Here is a 24,824-nt window from a genome sequence, read left to right as displayed (position 1 = left end):
ACACATTTTCATTCACTTTGTGTTAGCTAAAAGATGAGCAGGGCAAGGTGCCTGGCTGTTGGGAGAAGAGTCTTTTAGTAAAGCCAATGACAGACTGAAGCCATACAGAAAAGCTAAATATCTCCAGTCTTTCAGTCTCGTAAAAAAATATCACTGCATAGATTTAAGGATGGTTCAGTAGTTTAAATATGGGACACTGACATCATAGATGCATGCATATGAGAATGTTTGTAATCATCTACCTCATTCTTTATTTCTATGACTTTGAAGGGTCACACCGCAGCATTTTTAATCCTTGCTTTAGGACAGTCTTTAAGCATCTAGGATGGACAGAGTGTCTAAATGAAAGACATATAAACTTAATACCTATTTGCAATTCTGTTTAGAGGTTTAGTCTTTTAATGAGGCATTTGATCTGTTTTTTCCCAAGGCAAGTTTTTTTTATATAGCACTTTTCAGTAACAAGATGATTCAAAGTGCTTGCGATATCATTTCCCAGGGTGAAATGATATCGCAACATACAAGTGAAACAACCTTTGAAACAAGAATTAGGTGCACAAGTTAGAATTTTCTCAAATCCAGTCACACTAGTTAATAAATATTTCATCTAATACATTAATATAGGGTTAATGGACTAGTTGAAAGTTGCCTGTTTATAACAGACAGCGGGCATATTTCTACCTGGATATTTACTCACAGTTAAACTGATTGTTTTGTTTTTTTGCTACAAACTCAGCTTTAATACTTGGCACAAATATTTTTAAAAGGGTGAGGATTGAATTTTGCAAAGCTATGAATGAAATGTAATAGCAGCCTGCTTTTTTTTAAGCAATGAAGTGTATTTGGGATCTGGACATCTACACTCTACGAGCAAAACCTGTTTTGTCTACAATTTCCCTACAACCACTACCACAAAAAGAAAAACACTGCAAAATATATTTTAGCAAGCTGATGTTGGTTGAGAGCTGCAAACGTGTGAGCGAAGGCACACCTGCGCTCTGGGGTTTGGAGAGCACCCTATCAGCACCTGAGAGGGAGGTGTGGCCAGTGTCCTCTGTGGGTTATGACAAATGCAATGCTCGGAGTCTAAAGCAGCATATCGGCCAGTCATCACCATCGTCCAGGAAATATGCAATCCAAGAACCTGCGTTTCTTTCTAATTCTCCATCACAAGGTCTTCCACCCGTGCCATTGCATCCACCATGCAGGATTACGCACGAGTGGATTTGGACGTTTACAGCAGATAAAGTAATCACCTCACACCTTGTCATAACAGTCTGTTAATCTCTGGAACACATCACCCTGTTGATCATCAGGAGATGTTATGATAGAAAACCCCGATAAAATGTTGTCTGGACGTTTACAATTTAAGATGGCCCATGGACTGTTATTCATTTGAAAGGTCCTTTTGTATAATTATGCGTCACCAGTGTCAGCATAAAAAAAACCTGCAGTTCTGAACGCTTATGATGAAGCTGGTCTATGATTAAAGTCTGATATGGAGTGAAATTGAAGTTTGAAAGGAATCATGATGCAGTTTGGCTACGATTCATCACTTTTTTTATATAGATCCCAACTTTTGCGTAGAAAGTGACATACACATGTTTCAGGCCCCATTATGTGCGCATACACAAGCTTTTATAAATGAGACCCCAGATCATTAATGTGAATTGTTAACAAGTGAAATAGCCAACAAGCTGTAAGGGCCCCTCTGCAGGAGGGTCCCTCTGTAATGTGACAATGGCTCTGCGCCTGGGCCCCAGACAAACGTTTGTGAACGGGCCCTTCTCCAAGTTTTCCTTTATGCACTAGTAGGCCCTGAGTGTGAAAGGTTCTGTAGGGCTGCCACAATTTTTATACTTCACCAGGCAGTAGATAACCTTTTATTATAATACCTCCATTGGTCTCTATAGCTAAGGAATCAGAGAAGTGAGCCTACGGCGTTGAATAATAAATTTGCATATTCATTCAACAAACATGTGGACCAGCTTGCCAATACAAAATGGGTGATGCGCTGAAGTCAGCAACATGGCTGCAATGTACAGGAGGCATGGATTTCAGCTCCTTCAAGGAGTGGAGGGGAGAACAGGCGGTAGAAAAGGTGCGGGAGTTAAAATAGTTAAAATATATCCTGTCTTTCTCCTTGTTTAAAAAAGGATATGGACAACATCCCTTTAATATTTTGACGTATATATAAAAAAAAAAAAAAAACTAGCACCACATTTTGTCTCAGCTATTTACACTTTGCTGTCAGTGTGAGTTTCTTTACCCCAAATTTATCTTAAAATTAATTCCTAAAACTCTTAAATCCATCCATCTGTCCTGTAACAACAACCATCAATGATACCTCAGCATGTGAATCGTCGTCCTTGGCACCCACTTCCACTTGTTATTCCTCATCATTCTCTAGTTCTTCCTTAATCCTGTCCGGTGGCATGCCAAACTAGTTTTCCCCTCCAGAAATTGTATCCCCTGATGGAGATAGTGCAGTTCCCACGAATGATGTGCTGCTTTTCTACACAATTTCCTCATGTACTTGCAGAAAAAAATAACAATTTTCAGTGCATGCTTTAAAGAACATTTTCCCTTAATTCTTGCTTCACAAACCAGTTTCATAATCTTTTGACATTTAATGCATGCATGTCTTGACATCAATTACACAACTACTGTGCAGAAAGGGTGTTGAACAACACGCTGTGAGACATTTACGACCGCACTACTATCAAGATAATCAATAACAAACATTTCTACTCTTTCTGTTCAGTTTGTTTATGCAAGATTAAACTGTGATCACATATATACTGTACATTCTTGTAGAAGATAACCTTTTCTTTTTCAATAAAAGTTGTATGCGTGATATGCTGTTGCTATATTTATAGTAAAATATTGGTGTTCTCTCCGAGCCTATACAGAGGGGGTCCATGTAATGGGGGGGATCTCACTACAAACAGGTTTGGGCCCACGGCTTTTATGTGCTAGTGTTAATTTTTATATAGGCTTGATTTGAAATTAAACCCTCTTCTGCTAATTTAAGCCATGTCAAACAGTCTTCCTTGAGGCATTCTAATATTAGCACTTGATCTGGATCCCAATACACAACGATGGCTAGACTCTCTCATTATTTCTCCAACAGTACACGTCTCCCAATTGAATAATCATAATAGAGACAGCATGTAACGTGTCCCCCCAAGGAAGAAAACACTGGACGACTGCTGCACAGTCCTAAAAGAAGGATACTGTACAGTTTCTGGTGTATGTTTAGACTCTTTAATCAATGTCTGCTTCATCTCATTCCAACTTATAGGTGAAAACTGAAAACTTGTGGTTCACGCTGTTAGGAAGTGGACTGATAAGTCCCAGCAGATATGAAGGGCCTGCTTTGGGCTCCAGACCGACTTGTTTAAACAGTAACATCATATATAAGATTTTGGGAGGACATGTGTGTGTGAATCGAGAGCTTTTACACATACATCAACATGTAATGACCCACAGAATCTGGAGACCCGAAAACTCAGCCAACATAGGGACAAACGATTCAAAATGTCTGTTGAAGGTACTGGGGTTGCTGGAACTGGAACTGACGGAGGCAACCTCTGGAACCACTGTGGGGGAGAGGACAGGGTAAGTGGCCGAGAACAACACAGTGAAGATGTGAGAACATCTTATAAGAGCCACTAACCTTGTCAGATTCTGGGAGGTTTCACTGGTTCTGAGAAAGTGATCCAGATGATCCGTCTGAGTGATATGGATCACTGACTGATCCACTTAATGAAGTGAGCTTGCAGCGACAGAAGGGGGATCCAGCAAGAGGCAAATCCAGAATCCAGCCAAGAGAATTGGTAGCTGGAGGCACATTCCAGGCAGAGGTTTCCAGACAGGGTCAGAGGCAGGAGACAAATCCATGATGTGATGACTTGACTGAAACCCAACAGAAAATTTATGGACTATACTTAAAAGCTGGCTCAATTGCATGAAACTAAACAAATAATATTAATTCAACCATTTTTTATAATAAGATCATTAATAGCCAGCCTATTAATGGCTACAAACGCTCTCTGCAACTACCTAAAGAACATCACTCAGATGTCATTGTAAGTCTATATATTGAAGCCTGTATACATTGCTTTTGATTTGTATTTGTATTTCTGACTAAAAAATGTACGTAATGTCATCAATATAAATGTATTGTATTGTTGTGCATGCTCCATCTCTGAATTTACTCTGTATTCTGGATGCCTTGTAAAACCCCAAACTGCTAAGGGAGGGATAAATGAAGTTGCCTTTAAGTGTCAATAGAAATAATTTTTAATTAGAGGCAAAATGGTTGCTCCAAAGAATTAGCTTCAAGTACAACTGGATTTCATGGGTAAAAGGTAGTTAGGTATTGCAATTAGTGATTTTGTTATTGTTTTTAATTGCACTTGCAAGTCCCGTAAAAGCTGAGTCTAAACCCAATTTGGTCACAAAAACTGGTGAAACACTACAATAACCCAGATTTATTGCCTACATAAAATAAATGTAGGCAATAATCTGAGCAGTTCTGCACAACTGTTAAATCTCAAAACAATTTAACAATTGTATAAAGCTAAAATGTAATAAACAGTAGAGAAATTCTTTATTTTAAGAATATTGACACTGACATATAATTGTAACAGTAAAAAAGGTCCAAACAGCTCAGTGGCATCAGGGGGCTATATAAGAATTTGAGGTTTGTGTTATGAGTTACTACCAGACATGTCTACAAGGATTGAGCCAGAGAATTCCCATCCGTAAAACAACTTCTGGAAGAACTTGCCTTATTTTCAATGCATGGACAAGATTTAACTTTCCTTAAGCCCAGATACAACAGAAGCTGGCAGAGAGGGATCAAGTTCTTTCTGACAGGTCAAAAAAAAAAAGGACTGAGAGAAGGAAAATAACTTTTCAAAAACTGTCTGATAAAAGGGAGTATGAATATGACACATTTTGCTATAAACACAAAGACTAATTAAACCTTGATCATGTGGTCATTATACAGTTAAATATGTTCTGTTTTTGTGTCACTTTGTTATGAGATTAGTAAAATTGGAGTATTGGTAGAAATGAATAAAATAAACTTTAAAAGTGCAATGTGTAATGTAAATGACCAAGGAATACAACAATGTATAATTTATCTTCATCAAATTGAACAGTAATATGTTTATCATTGGGGCTCTGTTTATACCTTAATAGGGCAATGTATCCTGGGAGATACAACTCATAAAATCCAAAATATTGAATATATATAAATTTTGAATGTGGAAATATTTCACTTAGGGCCTAAAGAGATAAGTCATACAATTTAATTATTTTTTGCAACTTATTTTCCACTTCTGCCTGTTTAAGGGTAAATGCATAAAATGAGGTTGCATATTTACTCCTAGTGATCAAGATTTGTCTAAATTATTGCATCTTTAGGTCATTACAGTAAAGAAAAAAAAAAGAAAAATGTTGCAACAGAATAGCAAACCCATGGGTGCAAAAATGGTGACAAGTTTGTGGAAGACAAAAAGCTTCCTTATAACCCACTCCCCCTCTTTTTTTTTCATAGATTCTCATAGATTTATGGCTCAGATTATATCTCCATTAAATGCTGTATTTGGATACAGACATTACTAACAAAGGTAGCGTCCAGAATGGTCCAGCTATGGCTATCCAGTTGTTTCACAGTGCCATATATGTATAGCTCACTGCTGATGTGCATACCTCATGGATTACCTATATGAAATCGGTGTGCCTCCCATCAAAATAAAACATGATGTAATGATGTAATATTTTTTTTTATATAAACAACTAGGAAACATGACTACATGAATGGATGCTGCATACGTTTTTATTATGAGTCCTATAATCTATCGTGTGTGTTGCTTTAATAACTGATGGACCAACTTGCCTATTTTTCCTCCTATCACAGCCGTAGCATATCTGCCCTTACACATCCAAGTCATACTACAAAGGGGCTTAACGTGATGTCAGCCCACCCTTTGCAGCTACGTATAATAGTTACAGCTTTCCACAAAGTCTAAAAGTGTGTTTATGGGAATTCCTGGCCTTTTCCCAGAAGAGTGTTTGTCAGGTCAAAAACTAGTATTGGTTGAGAACACCTGCCTTGTGACCACAGCTCTCTAATTCATCCAGGTGGTAGTGTATCTGTTTGAGGTCAGTACTTTGTGCAGGCCAGGTAAATTACTCCATGCCAAACTCACTGATTAATGGACTTTCCTGCATGTTGCGCTCATCAAAATGTTATTGAAAACATTCAGGGATGGATGTCAAGGGAGGCTTAGACAAACAGAAATCAGTTCCAGGGTGAAAAAGTTAATTTATATTGTTTAATGTCAAACACACATCAACACACTTCTTTCTGATTAGTTGAAGTCAAAACAAAATCAGTTGAGTCTTTTCAAACGTGGCATTTAAAACTATTTTTTTTTTCCCACTTATCAGAAACATGGTGTTAGAAAAGCATACAGGGAGGGAAAAATGTGTTGTTTGCAGTAGTGCTTGGGGTGTGGTAAAACAAACTTCAAAATATAGTTTGATCAGGTATGTGTCAGTCCATTTCAAATATCAAATGCTAACCATAAATTTTATTATAGGGGGACATAAATGTTGACTGAAAAGCTACTGTGCTGAAAAAGTTTAAGGTCTGATCAAGATATGCATACAGGCCCTCTCAAGGTCATGTTCATGTTGTTTTCTCAAATATCAGCATACTGCATAAGCTGCTGTAGGGACCAATTAGAGGACTTTCTATGTTTTCATTTTTTTAATACTGGAACTCAAAATAAACATTATATTTTTTCTCTACTGCACTGAAAATGTAACTATCCATGACAGAAAACAAGTCCACATACCATGAGTATATTCTGTGCAGTTACACTCCATTTCAAATGACCTTGGGAAGAGATAAACTCTGTCATGCATGGTTCAACCCCATTTAAGGCAAATTCTGATTTTGTTGTTCTGGTAATCAGATGGTACCTAGAATTAATTTGTGCCCATAAGACTGTCCACAGTGAAAAACCAAGACATTTGGGGCCTTGTGTACAAATACCTGCATAAATGTTCTTTTTTACCGGACTCAGATGCACAAAACAGAAACCAAGCAGGTTCCTTTTCCTGTATCCCGAGCACAATCTAAGGAATATTGAATTACTCTCCTGACATCTATATAAACATGCAAATAGATGAAAATAGGCTCTGTATATGTGATTCTCATTTGCACAATCAAAACACATGTCTACACGTGGGGATAAGAGGAAGTTTATGGAATTTGAGTCTGAAATTACAAATTGAGGTGAGTAAATACAATTTAGCTTGACTGGCACCTTTCCTTGTCTGTGTGCCAGCTCCCTCTAAATTGCCTCTGTTGCTAAGAACCCCGGTGCGGTCAGCAGCTGCATGGGTATGAGCAGCACACAGCCCCTTGCCGTGTTGCACTCCAAGACTGGCCACAGCTTTGAACACAGTTCCAGAAGTATGACGCTTGAAAACCTCCAATGACCAATTAGCCAGTTGTCAACTTGGGCCAGGATACACCATTTTGTTACCTAATACACACTCTCTTCTCATTTGACCATTTGGAAATGTTTAAATAAGGCTAAACCCATTGTTGTTATAGACATTTTTGACACCACTGTCTGCATGCTTAAGTATCCACTCTCACCATTTGTAAATGTATTTCCTTAAATATTCATGCTTCTGGTCTTTGTGGAAAAGGACACATGCAACCTTTCTGTGTGTACACAGCGGATTGATCTTTACATACGCCTCCCTGCTGCTTCTCCAGCCAATTTATGCTGAAGGCCAAAAGTTGAAGACAGATCAATTAAGTAATATCGTGGTTTAAAACTTGTGCTTGCCAGGTGAAAAGAGTAAATTCCCAAAAACTGTTAAGCTCCAAAACCTAAAGAACATCCAGACCTTCGGGCCTTGGCATTATTCAACTGCAAAAAGAAAAGATCAGCAAGGAGATAAAAGAACAAGTCTGGCAGGGACAAAAAAAAAGGACATCCATCTTGTCCAAAATATCTTTTGAACCACCAAACACAGCAATTAAGGTTTGAACACTCAGTGTATTTTATTTGGGTTAGTTTCAGGAGAAGCATGGTCCCCCTGCTTCAAAAGCACATCGCGTCTGAGAAAATCAGCTGCCTGTAAGTTGCTTCCAAAACCGTAGCCTGTATTACCAGAGGGAGCTGCAAATAGAGGTTGGATTTCTGCGGGTTGGATGTTATGGCGGCGGGACTGATTTTTATGTTCACAAGAAGGGGCTAAATTTCAGTGTATACTAAGCTTGTGGTGAGAGGTCTCCTCATATTCCTCACCCTCCGGTCTAAAGTTGATGAGGCTGTTTATCAATTCCATAGCATATGTAGCATGCTCTGGTAGCTTTTATTTGAGTATTTAAGTATATAATACATTGTATGTCATATAAAATTTCCTTTTTGCTCTTTTGGGCATGAAAGAGTTGTTTTTAGGGTCCACTGCATAATGTTTACATACTTTTAAGTATAAATAATCTTTGTTATTATTATTATTATTATTATTATTATTATTATTATTATTATTAATAATAAAAATAGATTAAAATTAAAAAACACATTCGATCCAATGGTTCTTCCTGTCTCAAATAGTTCCAGTGAGTTTCTGTCCCCAAGACCCTTAAAACCCTGGTGTGTAACATTTTCACACTGGCACACTAGTGGTACGCTATATGGATTACAAACCACTTGACTACGGAAGCCTTGGAGTACAATAAGTGTGACAATGTCCTCCATGTATTAGCTTCTGCTAATAGTTAATAGCTACAGTCATTGTTTGAAATGGTTTTTAGCGCTGTTGTCAAGTCTGCTTGTTTTTTCTAAAGTTGCTTGTAAATTCAGTGAGTTGCGGGTTTTTTTTTTTTTGGCTCATTTCTGAACGTGCAGTCGCTTATTTGAGATGTAAATAAGCGACTATATACACGAGTAGTTGTTGGACTACACTGCCCTGTTTCTAACTTACCTGTCCAGCAGAAAGCCTGCAATGAAAGCCTGCAACCACCGCATCAGTTTTGAGTCCGCAAATTATCTCTAGGCCATCTGGGAATAATAGCTACCCCAACTCCCCAGTTATTACTTTTTCTGTTCTTGGTTACTTTCTCTTCCCTCTTGCTGGGCAAAAAATATGGATGGCCCTCCATTTCAACAGAAAACGGGAAATAGAATGATCTATGGCTGTCTTTACTTGCTTTATACTCCTCCTCCTCCGACAGACCATCCTCATATAGAAGACATAGGGAAAACGTGTATGGCTGACAATTTGTCCCCTTACGACTTCTGAAGTCAGTAATAGCGACACAATGTGGTGCCTCCCATTGGGTGCACCGACACCTATGTATTTATAAGTTACTAATTCTAAGTTATGAGAACACTTTAATTTTTGATGTGAGGTTATTAGACTTTGCCAGAATACGTATTTATAAAAGCAACACTTGATTTTTTCTAATTAAAAGAAAAACTAGTTACACACTGTCCCTTTAACATCTATTAAGTTGAGACTAATCTTTTTGGTCAGCAAACCTGTGCAGTGCCGGGAAGCTTATTTTTTCCCCCAAAAGATTCAGTTTCAATTCAATTCAGTTGATTTTTTTAGCACCAAATCACACAAAAAAATCTCAAGGCACTTTACAAAAAAATATATTTAAAATAGCCAATTAAGTTTAATTGTACATATTTGAAGTCAGTTACATATGTTCTGAACTGATCCAAGCTATCAAACAATGCAGTTAAGTTTGGTTTGTTATTCAAACTGGTTGAAAAGCTTTCATGTTAAGGAAACCCAGCAGACTGCATAGGGTGACAAAAAAAGTTTTATGCAAACATTGCACTTCGTTATATCATAATTTAAATTCATGCCCTCAAATCAAGAATCAATGCTCATTTTCTTCTCAGAAAAGAATATTAGGCCCAATTTGTAAGATGTATGCATTTTAAATTACATGAGAAGTCTCCATCCATTTATATTTAGTATTTTTTATGCAAGGCATTTAATTTAAGATAATACTGTGTGTGGCACATTCATAAAGAAAAAATACAAACAGCATGAAAATTACATACACAAAATATTGTTAATAAAACAGAGGTGACTGCAATTAGTAAACTTAAACACATCACCTCTTCTTATTGTTGTTTAATATATTACAAATACCTTTAATAGTTTTTTTTATATTTTTACATTATATTTATTTTGTGTTCTTATAATAATTATTTTTTTTTATTTCTTATATTTCTCTTCAGCTTCCATAGTTCCTTATAGTAGCAGCTGTGGTGGGCTGCACTAGAGGCTATGGATTACAACACAACAATAAACCGTAGATGAACATGAATCTGTCCACAATCATTTACCAGCTGCTGGATTTATTTAGTCCAGTTGTTTCAGTCAAAGTTCGTTTATCCACTTTTTTCTTCCAGCAAAAGCCTCGTGAAATAATTAATTTGTAATTTAAGGCCCAGTTCCACTGGCTCTTATTGGAAGCGCACCACACAACTCCGTTCACTTGCGAGAGTTTCAGCAGCAGTTTTTTAAGGGCATATGACCAGGTGAGCAGAGTTGACTGTAATTAGTGGCAGCAGGTGGAGCTGATCAAGAGCAGAGTGGTGACTGGAAGGAGACTGAGCTGATTGGATGATAACTAGTGGATGAGACGTAGACAGAGCTGATAAGATGGTAGCTGAGAAGTGACAGGGCTGAATCTAGAAAAGTCTGGAAAAGTCATGACACTGAAAGCTGTTAACGGAGGTAAGATATTTGTTGTAAAACCTACCTGAAATAGTTGGAAGAAACATCCCCTATAAACAATCGGTCTTCTCCATCAACAATGTCTTAGTCATGTTTTTCTCCTTTCAAACCCAGAGATATGGTCTGGAATTAATTTGGTTCAGAGTGTAGCCCAGTGTTCCTCAGCGAATCTTAGGAGATTTCACAAGGTTCCCAAAACAGAGCACAGCATTTTGTATTTTATCTTGGCAAAAGAGCAGGTGCCTGCTAACATGGAAGCAAGTAAGAGAAGCAGACCAGAAATAGAATATCAACATCATATACCTGCCCTGTGTAAGTAAAAATTCACAAGAGCAACACACCGTTTAAAAAGGGCAAATTAGATTGTTGCGATTAGCAAGCTGTTGTACCAATTTAAGCCACAAGGGGTCAGTATTAATTATAGCTCTTTAAATTGAATCTCTAAAGTTTCCATCCATCCAAATATTGCGGTACAAGGAAGTGGCTGTCTGCCTTTCCCTGCTGCTGGCCCGTCTTTCTGTAATAAGACTCAGAGCACCCGGGGGGAGCAGCGGAATGCTTTCGCAAAATTGCCATGCCCAATGGCATTTCCCTCTTCCAGGCGTTTCTAGGCCGGTTGACACAAAAACCGAGCGAAGATAATCCAAGTAGGGAAGATCCGAGCTGGGCGGGTGAAAACGAGTACGGGCAGGTGGAACTGCACCATAAATGATCACATCTTCTTTCGCAGTAACCATTTTCTCCCGTATTGTCAATGTTGTTGTCTGAATCTTCCATTTGTATCCATATCCCGTGGTGGGCACAGTCGCAATAATATCAAAATAGTGAATTGCACACCTAACTTTTAGTTCATCACATTGTATTCGAACAAAGTTTATAAATTGTTTGCAGACTGGTTACTATGCATTTTAATGGGTTACCATAACTGTAAGAATGATAACGTTCTCAACACAATTTTAAACTTTATTTACGTCACTCTCCTGGCTCTCAATATACATCCACACAGACTTTTCTACAACAGTAAGAATCATGGCTCTACAAAAACACTTTGTAAATAGTGGTGCTGTTTTATCTTACCTTTCTTCTTGTTATGATGCAGTTTGGTAGCCTCGTGAGACCATCCTGATCTCGCGAGGTTTCAAGGTTTCACTCGCAGATCAGTCTGGCTACTCTCCGTTAAAGAAAATTTGGAGCCGTTCACCAAACGAACGTCCAATCAGCGTTGGCTTTGAGGCGGGTTGAGGTGTGACGCAACGAGAAGATCGACAGTTCAGTCTAAAGAACATGGCGGCTTCAGCCGATGAAACTAGTGTTAGCGTGGCTATCGAGCAAGTTTTATCGGAATTACAGAGTATTTCTTTGCTGAGCTAACGAGCCTTTACCTGCAGCAGCAAGAGTAGCTTGGCTTGTGGCTGTGTTTTCGTCGTCGCTCGCAACAGAGCGACGACGAAGCATGTTGACGAGTACGTCATATGCTTCGTTGATCTGATTGGTTTATTTGGCCCGTCTATCACCAACATAGGCCAATCAGCTAATCAGTATTTTCGCCCCTTCCCAAAATTACTTCAACGGAAGGTTTCCAGATGGATATGCGAAGCAAATCTATCTGGCGGCGTCAGGTTAGCAGTTTGGTCCCATTGCTCAAAAACAGAGATGTTATCTGCAATCTTTTTTCTGTGAACCACTGTGCGACTCAGTTTCTATGCTTTCTAGGTTTGTTTCCGACGTAACACCGGCACCACATGAGGTGGAAGAAGACTGGACTTTTTGTCATAAAATCTAATATTTCATGGAAAGCATAATTTGTGGTGTCAATGTCATTTTGTTGTTTCCAGTGTTTTATTTGTAAATATGTTCTTAAAGCAGTCAGTGTTTTCTGTTAATTTCCTCCTATAAGTGATTATATGTTGTTTGCTCAAACATATTCACTGACCACATGGATCTTTATTATCCTTGAGATATTTGTATATTAGCAACAGACATGGCTTTTAGACTATTTGACCCTTTTTGTACAGCAAATTTGCCAATGACACTGCGAGGAAACCAGTCCTACCACACTGTTTGCCTAAGCAGCCAGGTCAATGCATAAAAAAGGCCAATGCAACCAATACAATCAAAAGCAAGCAAGAAAGCTGTGATTTGAAATAATCAAAGCTAAAGTACTCTGAAAAGAAGGGCATCCTCCTAAAACACCCATCGATCAAATTAGTTTTCAAAACCCAAAAATTAGTTCTTATATTTTTACTTAAAAATGTATTACAAACAATAAAAATCATAAGTTTCTTTATGATTTTTGGATGTAAAGGTAAAATGCTTGTTTAGGTTTAGTTACTGCACTTCCAAGAAGAATGCAAGTTTTTTTTTTTATAAAGAAATTGTCTAAAAATGGAAAGATTTTTTTTCTTTCCATTCTTTCCATTTTCTTGTTTTTGCTCTGCACATTTCCAGGTCAATCTTTGAGTGATTGTTACAGGTCATAAACTCAAAAGCATCACATATCAGTATATGTAACATCATAGGCTCAGTGTTTGCCACTCGCATAATGAGGACAATGCCTGTGGGTGGCCCTCCCACAGCTGTCAGACCGCTGTTCAACTCTATGTGTTGAAGCTATGTTACAAAACCTGTAACACTATTTTAGTCAATGGGTTACACCACTAAAATACACAAAGTATTTTTTTCTCTCTTCTTTCTTGTCATTAGAGAGCTGTCAGACTTATCGTGAAGCCCGATGATCTATTTCCATGACAGCACTTTGACCTGAGCACTGGGACATCTGACAGCAACCGACGATGTAGCTAGTAATGAGATGGGAAAAGAGGTGAATTTGAAGGATGAGGAAAGAGCAGCAGGGGAGGAAGGGGGGTAAAGATTAGAAGTGATCAGAGGAGGAGCAGAGGGATCCCGAAGAGACAGGAGAGAGACTTGCTGAACAGCGTAGGATAAAAACAGTAAATGCCAGAAGGGGAATTGTTTATCTGGATGTCCCACAGAGGGAATTTCAGAAAGCACGGGATGTTTTAAGGCAGAAAAATTGCCATGGCCATGAAATTGGAATGCCAGCTTCTACTGTGTGAAATAACAATTTATAAAGCAGTCCAGTCACATCGCTCTGAATTCATATGCAGACGTAAACATCTCAAATGAGTAGGTTCCCGACCCACCAGACTCTCCAAACAAAATCACATTATTTTAGATTCGAACACAAACAAGCAGTTGTCATTCTTTTGATTCCAAGTCATTTATTCAATGTCAGATCAGAGTACTTTTGTTTGGGGAAAAATAAATCACTCCAAAAGCTAATATGAGATTAACATAAACACGCAAATTTAAGGTAATTTAGTGAGTCAAAAGGCAACAAGCAATGTGGCTTCCGTGCAATAACACTATCTTGGGAGGCTTTAGACCTTTTGGATGTTCTGTCAGCCGAGTTGATCCTCATACTGCTTACGGAAACAGTCTCCCACAGGAAAGAATTCCCAGCAGCGTTCCTGGTACATTTTCCACACATAGGATTCCTGAAAAGTCAACATAGTCCTCATTTATCAAAAAGTTGCATCTAATGTATACATATTCTGTCAATAAGCCCACTGGATCGAGATAATAAGCGTTTACAAAGTGTGCAGGGAGAGTGTAATCGGAGTTTTGCATTTTTATGTCTAGTACACCCAAGACACATTTAAAAGGACAAATATAAACTTTTAGAGCAATAACAACCTACATATTTTTAGAGCATGAAAGCCATTTTAGCCCTGCAGCTCTCAAAGGAAAAAAAGTGTACATGGAAGATTATTACGTGCCGTCTGCATCAGTAATGTCTGATGGGCCGTCCTTAGAAAAAAAAGAAGACATTTTTGAGTGAGAATATGTAATCTTTTGAAACACAGGGAATGTGCGATGTGAGCTCCTATGAAGCAAACAGTCTCTCTGTTGCAAACACTTTTTCCTCAAACTTAGGAAACAAGTGGAATACTGGGTTTTTGCATAGGAACAACCGTAGACTGATGGAAGACGGCACAGCCATGGTTGTTGTTTTTGAGCATAAAGTTTAGCAGCTCAGAAAATACTTTTTTATTTCTTCTGTCTCCACAACATGTTAATTTATAACCACTCTCTGCTAACAATCCTGCTGCATATTTAGCTCAACTGTGGCTCTTTTTGTCACTGTGTCTAAGCCAAATGACGGGGAAGTGTTTTACTGCAGTTGCCATCTGATTGTATATCAGTATTATAAATTCGCTATAATCTATTACATCTGTAACATTAGCTTGAAGTGACTTTTTAGGGCCAAACAAGACATTATGAGGAAAATAACTACAGATGTACTGATGGCGTTTAGGTTATCATTTTTTGACAGCTACATTACTTTAATGCATGGACTGAATATGTAGATCAAAGGACTGACATACAAAACCTCTGCAAGGGACACGTGTATAAAGTTGGCTACATTGGAGACCAATGTTTTTGGGAGGAATGTACTTACACTTCCTTCGGTACATTAGAATATAAACACTAGTCGGAACAGGAGTGGAAATTAAGAGTATATATTTGATTGCTGCCAGAATTTCACTGAATACATTTGTTTTTTAAACAAATATTAATTTGCCACAGTTGAATAACAAGCAGAATTGGTTCAAAATAGTGTGCTTTTAAATCCCTTCTTAGGGTGTTAGTTTGCTAACATTTCTCCTGACTTCCTCACAGGATAATTCACCATAAATATATTCAGCTGGAGACTTTTCTATCACTACATTTGAATAGAGTGGACATTGTTTCATACACTGGTGCCAAAGTTCAGCATTTTTAAACACAGTGTCACTACTCTTTGACTAACATGTTTGTTTTTTTATGATTTTTTGGTTATGGGCATGAATAGGTTTACCATGACCTACAAGCCCGAACACAATTGAAAAGAAAAAGTTTCACAAATGATCATTTAGGTATACCACCAAACAGCTCCCCATTTGAACAAAGAAGATTAAACCACGGGAAGAAAATGAAAGATGTAACTAGAAATAAGTCTCAACACTCAGTTCAGTTTGGAAATACCACCTAAACGTTAACCTGTTTCAAAACGCAAAAATAAAATCCTTCTTTTGATTGATTGCACAGTAGTACATTGGAGGCATTCTGTGCCAAATCCTAAATTATAAAGTGAGAGAGAAGTGAAAACAGATTTACTACTCTGCCTGTGAACACTAATAAAACGACTCATCAGTTGTGATGCACAATATTTTCACAAAGTCACAACCAGTGACAGAGAAATATATAACTAACAACCCAGCTCTTTAAATGAAGTAAAAGAGATAAAGTATGTATTATTGCTCCGTGCAACCGGTCATGTTTATGTAATAAAGAACAGAAAATAGGGTTTAGGTGAAATAATAACAGACGTAGGATCTAAATATTATACTCTAGACTTAATGCAAAAGTATAACGAGTCAGAAAAAAGAAAAAGCTGTAAATCATAGGGAACCTGCCTTGGCATGGAATGCATTTATATCATTAACTCTGCATACCTAGAGTGATACAGTATGGCTTTAGAGCGACTGCATGAATACAAATTCTTTCTTACTCGAAAAGGTTAATCTACAGATCGTCATTATAATAGCAAATGCTGGAATTAATAGGTCACCGAGACATGGGGGCGGGTGTTGTGGATGAATAAATTAAAAGAGACCTGATCTTTCAACGACAGTTAAATTGTCTAGGGCCTTTAAAGTGCCCACCTAATTCCATCTTTGGTTGTAGAGAGAGAGTAATTATCATACCTGTCCAGTGTGTTCAGTTTCATCCTTGTTAATAAGATACATCAGGAAAAATCTGCAAAGGCACAGATCATAGGATAAATGTTACATCATTTGAAACATTTGCACAGAGAAGAAAAATGTAGAAATATTTCTTTTTCGGGCTGTAATGATGCTTGGATGTACTTGACATGCATTTCTGACCGGAATACAACTACAGAAAACAATTTAACAAGTTAAATACTGGCTAGTATCAGATCAGGGACTTGATTAGTGAATCAATCAATATCCAAAACAACTGGTCATTATGTTTGTCAAAAATATTTGTGTTTTTCTCAAGTTGACCAAAATGTCACAGAAAGCCCTACCAATACCAAGTCCCAGCCTGATATTTAATTCCAGTCCAAGCCATGCAAATGCTGTAAAACTCAGTAGGGTTAAAGTGCAGTGAAATAATACATTACATTTTATTAATATTACATGATCTACAGTTGTACCTAAAACTGCTGAACCCCTAGCTGTCACAGCCTTTCCTGGCTGACTTTTCCCTAGTAAAAGGTAAATGTCTATGTCAGTATACAAGCACAAAAAAATATTGTTTTTCATTTACTGACTGATTTTGTTGACAGTTTTGATTGCACTTATTTTAATGTGCAGTCCCCTTCAATAGATTAGAATGTATCCTGGCGAGACCAGTTTGTCAGATGAGTAGTAGCCTTTAAAGGTAATAACCTTTACAAAAAACAGTTAAATATAATTTTCCTCAAGCCCACGTCTATATTAAAATGTTTTTCTTTATGGGTGTGATGTAATATTTTAATCTTAAAAGTGATGTTTTTATTAGCTGTCAGCTTAACATGATTCACAGACATAAAGGCTTGAAAACAGTGTTATTAATGTGTATAATGTGATTTACTGAGTTACTGAAATAAATGAACTTTTCAAATATGTTCCAGTTTATTGAATAGGACAGTGCATGCTTTGCTGTTCTTCTGTCCAGTAGGCACACTGTTTTATAGTGCAAATGTCTAATACACTGAGTAGATGTAAATTATATATATTTTTGTACATGTGGATGCTCAATACTTAAACCAGGACTTTATCCCCACAAATTGTCCTACAATGTAATTATTGTATTTTGTCATATCAATATAAATATAATTTAGTTTTACCCTGGTTATATTTAAATATTTTTCTAAAGATTATTTTGACCTAGTAAATTTTTCCTTCAGAGCTTTTATCTGCCTGTTTTTAGCATGGCTCAATACAATACAATGTAGTTCTGCACTGTGTCTATGATATAGCATCTGAATGGCAGTAAAGGATCTGAATCAGGATCTCTAGTCCCTTTGCTTATTATAATTGTTATACTCGTGTATGTTTTTATCAGCAAATCTGGATGTGTCTGTTAGAAGATTTAAATGCAGTTTATAAAAGGCGTTCACAATCTTTGTGTAAGTGAACATAAACATGTGTCACTTTTTGAGTTAAATTTGTTTTAGTTAGTGTTTGATATCATAAAACGACTGCGAGGCCGCACTTTGCAGTAGCCTGTGTAGGACAACTCACAGATAGTTGGCCAAGTTGTGCTCCTGCAGAGTGTGAGTCTCAAAGCCGTGAGGGATCTTGTCAAAGTAGTCGCTTCCTATTCCACATATGAAACATTTGGTCTGCAGAGGAAAGAAGTAAGAACTCATGACTCATTCAACAAGCAAAAAAAAAAGAAAAAAGAAAAGAATAACATAAAGAACATTAAAGAGAATTTTTAAGTCTAAGACCAGCGACATTGTACTCTGTGACTAAAACATTGGACATAGTTTGCTAGCAGCGATACTTTTGATGTTTTAACTGAATTTTCCCCTTCACATAGAGAATATTTAGCTGAAATCTTTAAATATTGTAGGTTTCTAAACAGTTGTTGGAGACATGGTAAAAGCAGGAAAGCAACAGTAATAAAATGTTTTCTTTTGGGTCTTAATGCAATATGTGCGTTGGGTCACTCCTTTTAACAACAACAAATGATGGAAGGTTGAAAATAGCAACTGGATCACGTTTATTATTACTGACTGCTGGCAAAATGTAAAAACCAGGAAAATGTTTTAAATCGTAATAACTGGGAAGAAGGCTGTGTTAGAACTACATGGCAATACAAATTAATTATTTAGGCCATAAAACATTCACAAAACTAAACCATATGTTAACATAGTACAGTACTTATAAATATTTCAATGTCCCAGCATCTTTTGTTCATTCAAACCCTCAGAAGTCCACAAAGCATTTTGCTGCTGCTTGAATTCCTCTCAAATCAGATTTTAGTGCGCTGAACCATGCACCTTAACCATGTCCCTTTCATTTTTGTTTTCGCTGTGAATACTGTGGTGAAAATGATGACTGCAACAATACCAGTGGCCAGAACTGTTCCACATTCAGTGACATAAAACTATTGTTTATGCTTGGTTTATCAGAGCACATCTGTGAAGTCGTTCCTCAGTCTGGTAATCAAAGCCGTATTCAGCGGCTTGCTTGTCGTCATTTTTTTATTTTATTTTTTTGTTGGACTGTTCCCACTACAAACTGCAGCTGTTACTGAGAGTAGGCCTGCCTCTCTCTTTCAACTATGCCCCTCTTCTTCTCAGCGCCGGGCTGAGGACAGCTGTCTCTAGTGGCTGTGTAGTCCAAAGGCTTCATTAGAATACTCCTTGCATGCAAATGTGGTTTTACAAGTGCAAACAATGAGAATTTATAGACTGACCTTGTGGAGTCAAAAAAAGGCTTTATGTATTTTAGTGAAGCCAGCTTTAGTTTACCGTTCATAATATAATGTGAGGTTCTGTAGATAAGACTATGAACATTGGTTTAAAAAAAATTGGGGCTAATTAAAATTAAATACAAAACATATTTGGACTCAAATGATCTTTTAAGCAAAATGTCATAATGGTAGTTGATATCCTGTCATTTATACTAATGAAGTCCAGGTCTGAAGCATGGTTTCTAGTCATCATCATCTTTATTGTCACTGTAACATACATTGAAATGAAACTGGTCGCTTGCATTTAACTCATCCTTTAGGGAGCACTGGGCTGCCCCTGTGCAGCGCCCGTGGAGCATTCTAGGACTAAGGGTCTTGCTCAGGGATTCAGAGTGGCAGTCTGTGGGAGTCAAACCAGGAACCTTGGACCCTCTCCAGGACACAAGCTCCCTTCTCTCTAAAGCCACTAGACCCTTTAACCACTAGGCCACCACTTCCATATCAATTGTATATGTGTATGTCTCCTACACAATTGTATATACAGTCTGGTAATTCTGATTACCAGGATATTCAGTCTTCTTAGGCCATGTTTAAGTTTAAATAGGAATTTTCACACTGGGTTAAGGCAAGTATGTCTGCAGTGGTTGGAATTTAAATCCAGAACGTATAAGTACCACAGACTGGAAGAAAGGAAAGACGGGCAGTCGGTCAGATGAAGGATGGACAGAAGGACGGATCTTTTAGACTATGAGAAACTTTTCTTTTTACATTTATACCAAACCTGGATTTTTTTTTTCTTCTTTTTTACATATAATTGCACACTTTTCTAGATGACAAAGGAATCCTGGTCTGAAATTAGAATATCCAATAACACACCTTTAATTAAGATTCTGAAAATTTGGGCACACAATTTGCTCCAACCTTGAAGAAACTCATCAAATGAAGTTGATCTTAAAGGCCCCGGTAACATTAGTCGGGAGATGAGATGGACCTGCCAAATGTCGACTTTGTGTTGTAAAACATCTGAGGATAGTGTGGTTACAGGCTCCTATCTTTTAATAATGCATAAGGTTGCTTTAGGTATTGGTTTTGTACATAGACCCTGAAATTCTATCTCAGGTCAAACGTGTATGTGCAGAAGACATTTTAGTCACCCCTTACCTCCATGTCCTCCTTCACCTGCTCCTGCTGGTCTCGGAGTTCTCCAAAGGCATCAATTATTAAGCCTAAGAGAGGGGGGAATTGTGTAACTGTGCATTGAAAACTCTGCCATTTCATGTGAATAACAGTTGCTCCAGAGGGATGAAGAGATACACGGCCAACTTTCCACTCCCACATGAAAAATTCATGACACGATTCACTCAAAAACAGTTTGAACAAAGTCTATTTTTGTGAGTTACAGGTATGCTGCAGGTAGAAAGCCGCGGTATGCCTGTCAGTGCATGTGTCCCGTTTGTTTGCATGCATGCGGGAAAAATTATTCCAGCATGGGGACTCACCCTGGATGATGGCTAGGAGGATGACGATGACGAAGAAGAAAAACGTAATATCGAAGATGATGCGTTCGACTTCAAACTCGTCTCCAGCAGGATCCTCGATCTCGTCACCAATCCCACCACCTGCTCGCACTCCCACGTACATATGGAACATGTAACACTAAGAAAAAAAAACCATCATTGGTCATGGTATAGTTTGCATTTCATTTCAGGAGAATGCACACTTTTTTTCCAAATATTACTACCTAAGGTGTTTTTATTGTATTTTTTTTATCTCCAATTTGTTTGAAAAGGGTGTGAAATAAGGAGAAATCGTTTTAAGCAAAGATAACGCGTTATGGTGAAAATTCATAGTGTTAAAGACAGTGATACATTCAAGGCACTTTCGTTTCTGCCTCCATGACGGCTGCTTTATGAGAATGGCTTGTACTTGTTTGGGTAACAAGTAGGATTATTGTACAAATTCAAAATGTGAACACAGAACAGAGGCCTTTTTGTAGACAACATAACGGTAAGTATTAACCTTTCAGTTTGTCCGACCTCTATTATGTGCTTGAGTGCCAAGAACGCTATTCATCACATGGAATTTAAAGAAAAAGAAAAAAACAAATTTTGTCCAAAACACTTAGATATGTTGTTTTTTTATTGCTCTGAATTTCAAAAGGCTTAAAAATATTATTCATCTAGTTGCAAAAAGATTTCAGATTACTGTTATTTCAACACAATAAACAACAACACAGTGGATGTGGCTGATGATTCAGTGTAATATTCCCTGCCCCCCCCCCCCACACCTCCCCATAATAGCAGGGTTTATTCAAATGGTATCGCGAGCCATCCGCCTGCATATGTGACTGACAGTGGAGTCCACATTAGAATAGATCAGGCGTTTGGGTGTTAACGTCAAGAACGAGCAAACAAAGAGGCATTCTAAGGCTTTGGCGCTGATTTTTTTCATGTGTCTATCATATTTTGGAGACGTGAATACAAAAGGTCTGTTTTTACTTCAGAAATGGAGATCACCTCAGACACTGCCTTTGCTTTTTTTTTTTTTTTTTTTTTTTAAATAGGTCTTAAAAATGATGGACCATGCAGGAAAGAAACAGAGGTTTTGATAATACTTGAGCAACCCGATAAGGTAGGATCTACTGAGAAAATGTATCTATTTTCATTCAGTTAATTTAAGTGCTACAGAGTTCTATATTAAAAAATGTATTTAATTTTTATGACTATAGCTCACAGCTAATACAAACCCACAATTCTTAAAGCAGTTTCTCAAAAATATTACAGTGAATAAGACAACTTAAAAAAGGAGAAATATTGACCTACTGAAAATTATGTCTATGTACTGTAAAGTATATACAGTACACTCAGTACTTGATGAAGGGTCCTTCTTCCCGCATTAGTCCTGTGTGGCCTAAAAGGGATCAGTCTTTGGCTCTGCGAAGGTGTTAAACTTGGCTAAACTTGCTTTGGTTGCTTTAATATTTGTCTTCAGCTCATCAGTATTGTTAAGTCAGATGTCTATCACCCATCTCTTAACAATGTGCTATATGTATTATATGGGTTGAAGGTCAGGAGAGTTTGCTTGCCAATCAAAAACAGTCATGGCAGAGGTCATTTCAGCAGGCTTCGTAGTTCTCGAACATCTTCCAATACTTGGAACTTGATAAAACATGGTGGACTTACACCAATAGATAAACTGACTCCCTAAATCTTTTCTAAATGTGGATATTTCATACTTGCCCCCAAGCAACCGGGCTTATGTGCCTCTCAATTATTGCTGAAGAGGTTTTTGGACCACAGAGCAATGGTCCAGTCTGTTTTTTCATTGAAAGGGTAACTCAAGCCCAAGTCAGACTTTTTTTTTGCTAATAAAGTGCATAAATGGATGTGTTTATAATGAACATATGCTGGTCCTTGTTTTGACAACTACTACACATTTGTTGAAAAAATATTGTGATGTCACCCGTAAAAACTTGGCCGTAGCTTGGCTGCTGTGGGACACAAAAGTGGCTCCGTCTTGTACGCCTCCGTAGAGAGTTGGAACTGGAAAAGTGAGCTTTGTGATCTCTCTGTCGAGTTTTAGGTTAAGGCTGGTTCACACGGCAGGATTTTTAGCTCCATTTCCACCTCGATCTTCCCCTTTGGAGAGGAGCCGATTATCACTGTGTTTCTTAAGATAATCTTAAGATATATTCCTGCCATGTGTGGTGTGTTAGGGGTCATCTGGTCCGCTATGTGAAACGTTGGGACCGCCCCGACTTCAAATTGGGGATATTGAACATGTTGGAATGTCTTGATGAGATACCCGAGCGCAGGGGTCACCAAAATTGTGCCTGCAGGCACCAGGTAGCCCCCAAGGACCATGTGTGGTGCCCTCAAGCCTGTTCAAAAAATAAAAAAACCCTCAAGTGAGCTTAATCTAAAAAGCTATTTTATTCAGTTTATATTACATGAAGTTAACGTGAGCTCTGACTCTTTAGTTCAAAGGTTAGCACAGGTAGCCAATGAAGTAGCTCTCAGTTTCAAAAAGGTTGGTGACCCCTGCCCTAGGGTGTGGTGTCCCCCGAGGACAAATGAGCAAGGAGCCTGTTGAATGTGACGTGTAGCCAATCAGAAAGCAAGGAGAGGGATTCCCCGAGAGAAAAAAACAACAACAAAAAACAACTTGTCTCTATTTCATAGCGCAGCAAGCGTAGAGCCCCCTGGTCGCGCTGTCTCCATTTCTTTAACCAACACCTTTCTTTTTTCGTTGTGTTTTTTTCCTTGTTAAAATTAGTTCACAAACTATTGCCATTATCCTTCCTCGTCGTCCATGATTATTTATTATAAACTCATGTTAGATCTTGAGAGGATTTGCAAGATTTCCCGTCTGACATCTGAATGATCCTGAGTGAAATCTGTTTCTATGTGGTGTGTTGAGCTTGCCGTCTGACCATACACCACATGCTGTTTGAGTAAACATGTTTTATCTAGGATTTTTTTATTGTTACATGTGGTGTGTCTCGGGCTTTGAAAATCGGCTGACTATTTTAGAATCCAGCCTTTGTCGCCTAATGAGCTTAATGTTTAGTTAGACCACGCCTCCTCTGGGCACTTTCTTCAAATATTAGATGTGGATGGAGTAAAGCTCTGGTACTGGGGTGAGTTATATTTTTACCCAGGTAAGACATTTCTGATGTTTCAGTTTCAAGATTGGCTTAACACATAGGATGCTAGCTTATGTCTTTTGATGTGTCCCTTCATGACTCTTACAGCCCTGACTCCAGCTGCTGTCCAAGCCTTGAAATGCGGGATTTCCCCCAAAAAATTGTGAAATAGTTTTGCTTCACAACCTCAAGGTTGTGGCAATGCCTTTTGTTTGCCCCCCTTTTTCTATCCCATTTTTCCTCCAACAGTATTTTCCATTTAAATGCTTTGATTCCACGTTTTGTAGGTTTTCAGCTTATTTAGTCATGACCTTTTGTCAGCATATAAAGTAACTTTTTGAGGAGAATGTCAATGACTTACACTTATGTATTAAAAACGATTATTTTCTGATTCTTATCTTTTTAGAAGATTTTTTTAAGCTGATGTTTTCATTAAAATTAACAGAACCATGTAAAATAATTTATGGTATATAGTTTTATATAGGTATTGTAAAAGATTCATCCTATGAGTTTCACTTTATGAATTGAATTATTGAAATAAACACTTTTTTTGAGGATTCTCTCATAAGATACCCCTGCAAAGGGAGGTAAACAGACAAGAGAAGGTGAGGGCCAATTTGCACATTTAACTCACGGTAAGCATGTCGTTGCACTTCATATCTTCGGTTTCCTTGTCATGGCTCTGGTTGTAAAACTTCCTGAAGAAGTTGAAGGCTACAACAGTGTAAAGATACACCACGACTGCCAACAGTCCCACGGTCAGCACCAGCTGACAAGGCAAACACGATTGCAAGAGGAGAGATAGAGGCAGATGTCATTTTGGAAATGCTCCAGGTTATGGCTACACCTTGAAAGCAGACATCACATACGCTGCATTTCA

General features: G+C 37.9%; 1 protein-coding gene across 1 annotated transcript in view; it reads right to left on the bottom strand.

Moving 5' to 3' along the window:
• Positions 1-14,025: 14,025 nt before the first annotated feature.
• ryr2b (ryanodine receptor 2b (cardiac)) overlaps positions 14,026-24,824 on the bottom strand; it is a 102,842-nt gene continuing 92,043 nt past the window's right edge. Inside the window, exons 99-104 of the mRNA XM_036126063.1 lie at positions 24,579-24,713; positions 20,799-20,955; positions 20,461-20,525; positions 18,120-18,220; positions 16,575-16,626; positions 14,026-14,321 (exon numbers count right to left, since the gene is read on the bottom strand). Coding sequence (XP_035981956.1) covers positions 14,226-14,321; positions 16,575-16,626; positions 18,120-18,220; positions 20,461-20,525; positions 20,799-20,955; positions 24,579-24,713 — 606 coding nt within the window. The 3' untranslated portion in view covers positions 14,026-14,225. The remainder of the gene's footprint in view (positions 14,322-16,574; positions 16,627-18,119; positions 18,221-20,460; positions 20,526-20,798; positions 20,956-24,578; positions 24,714-24,824) is intronic.

This window comes from Fundulus heteroclitus, chromosome 22 (assembly GCF_011125445.2).
Source record: "Fundulus heteroclitus isolate FHET01 chromosome 22, MU-UCD_Fhet_4.1, whole genome shotgun sequence".
Taxonomy (NCBI): domain Eukaryota; kingdom Metazoa; phylum Chordata; class Actinopteri; order Cyprinodontiformes; family Fundulidae; genus Fundulus; species Fundulus heteroclitus.
Note: the sequence above shows the minus strand (reverse complement) of the source record. Positions and strands in the feature narration are given on the sequence as shown.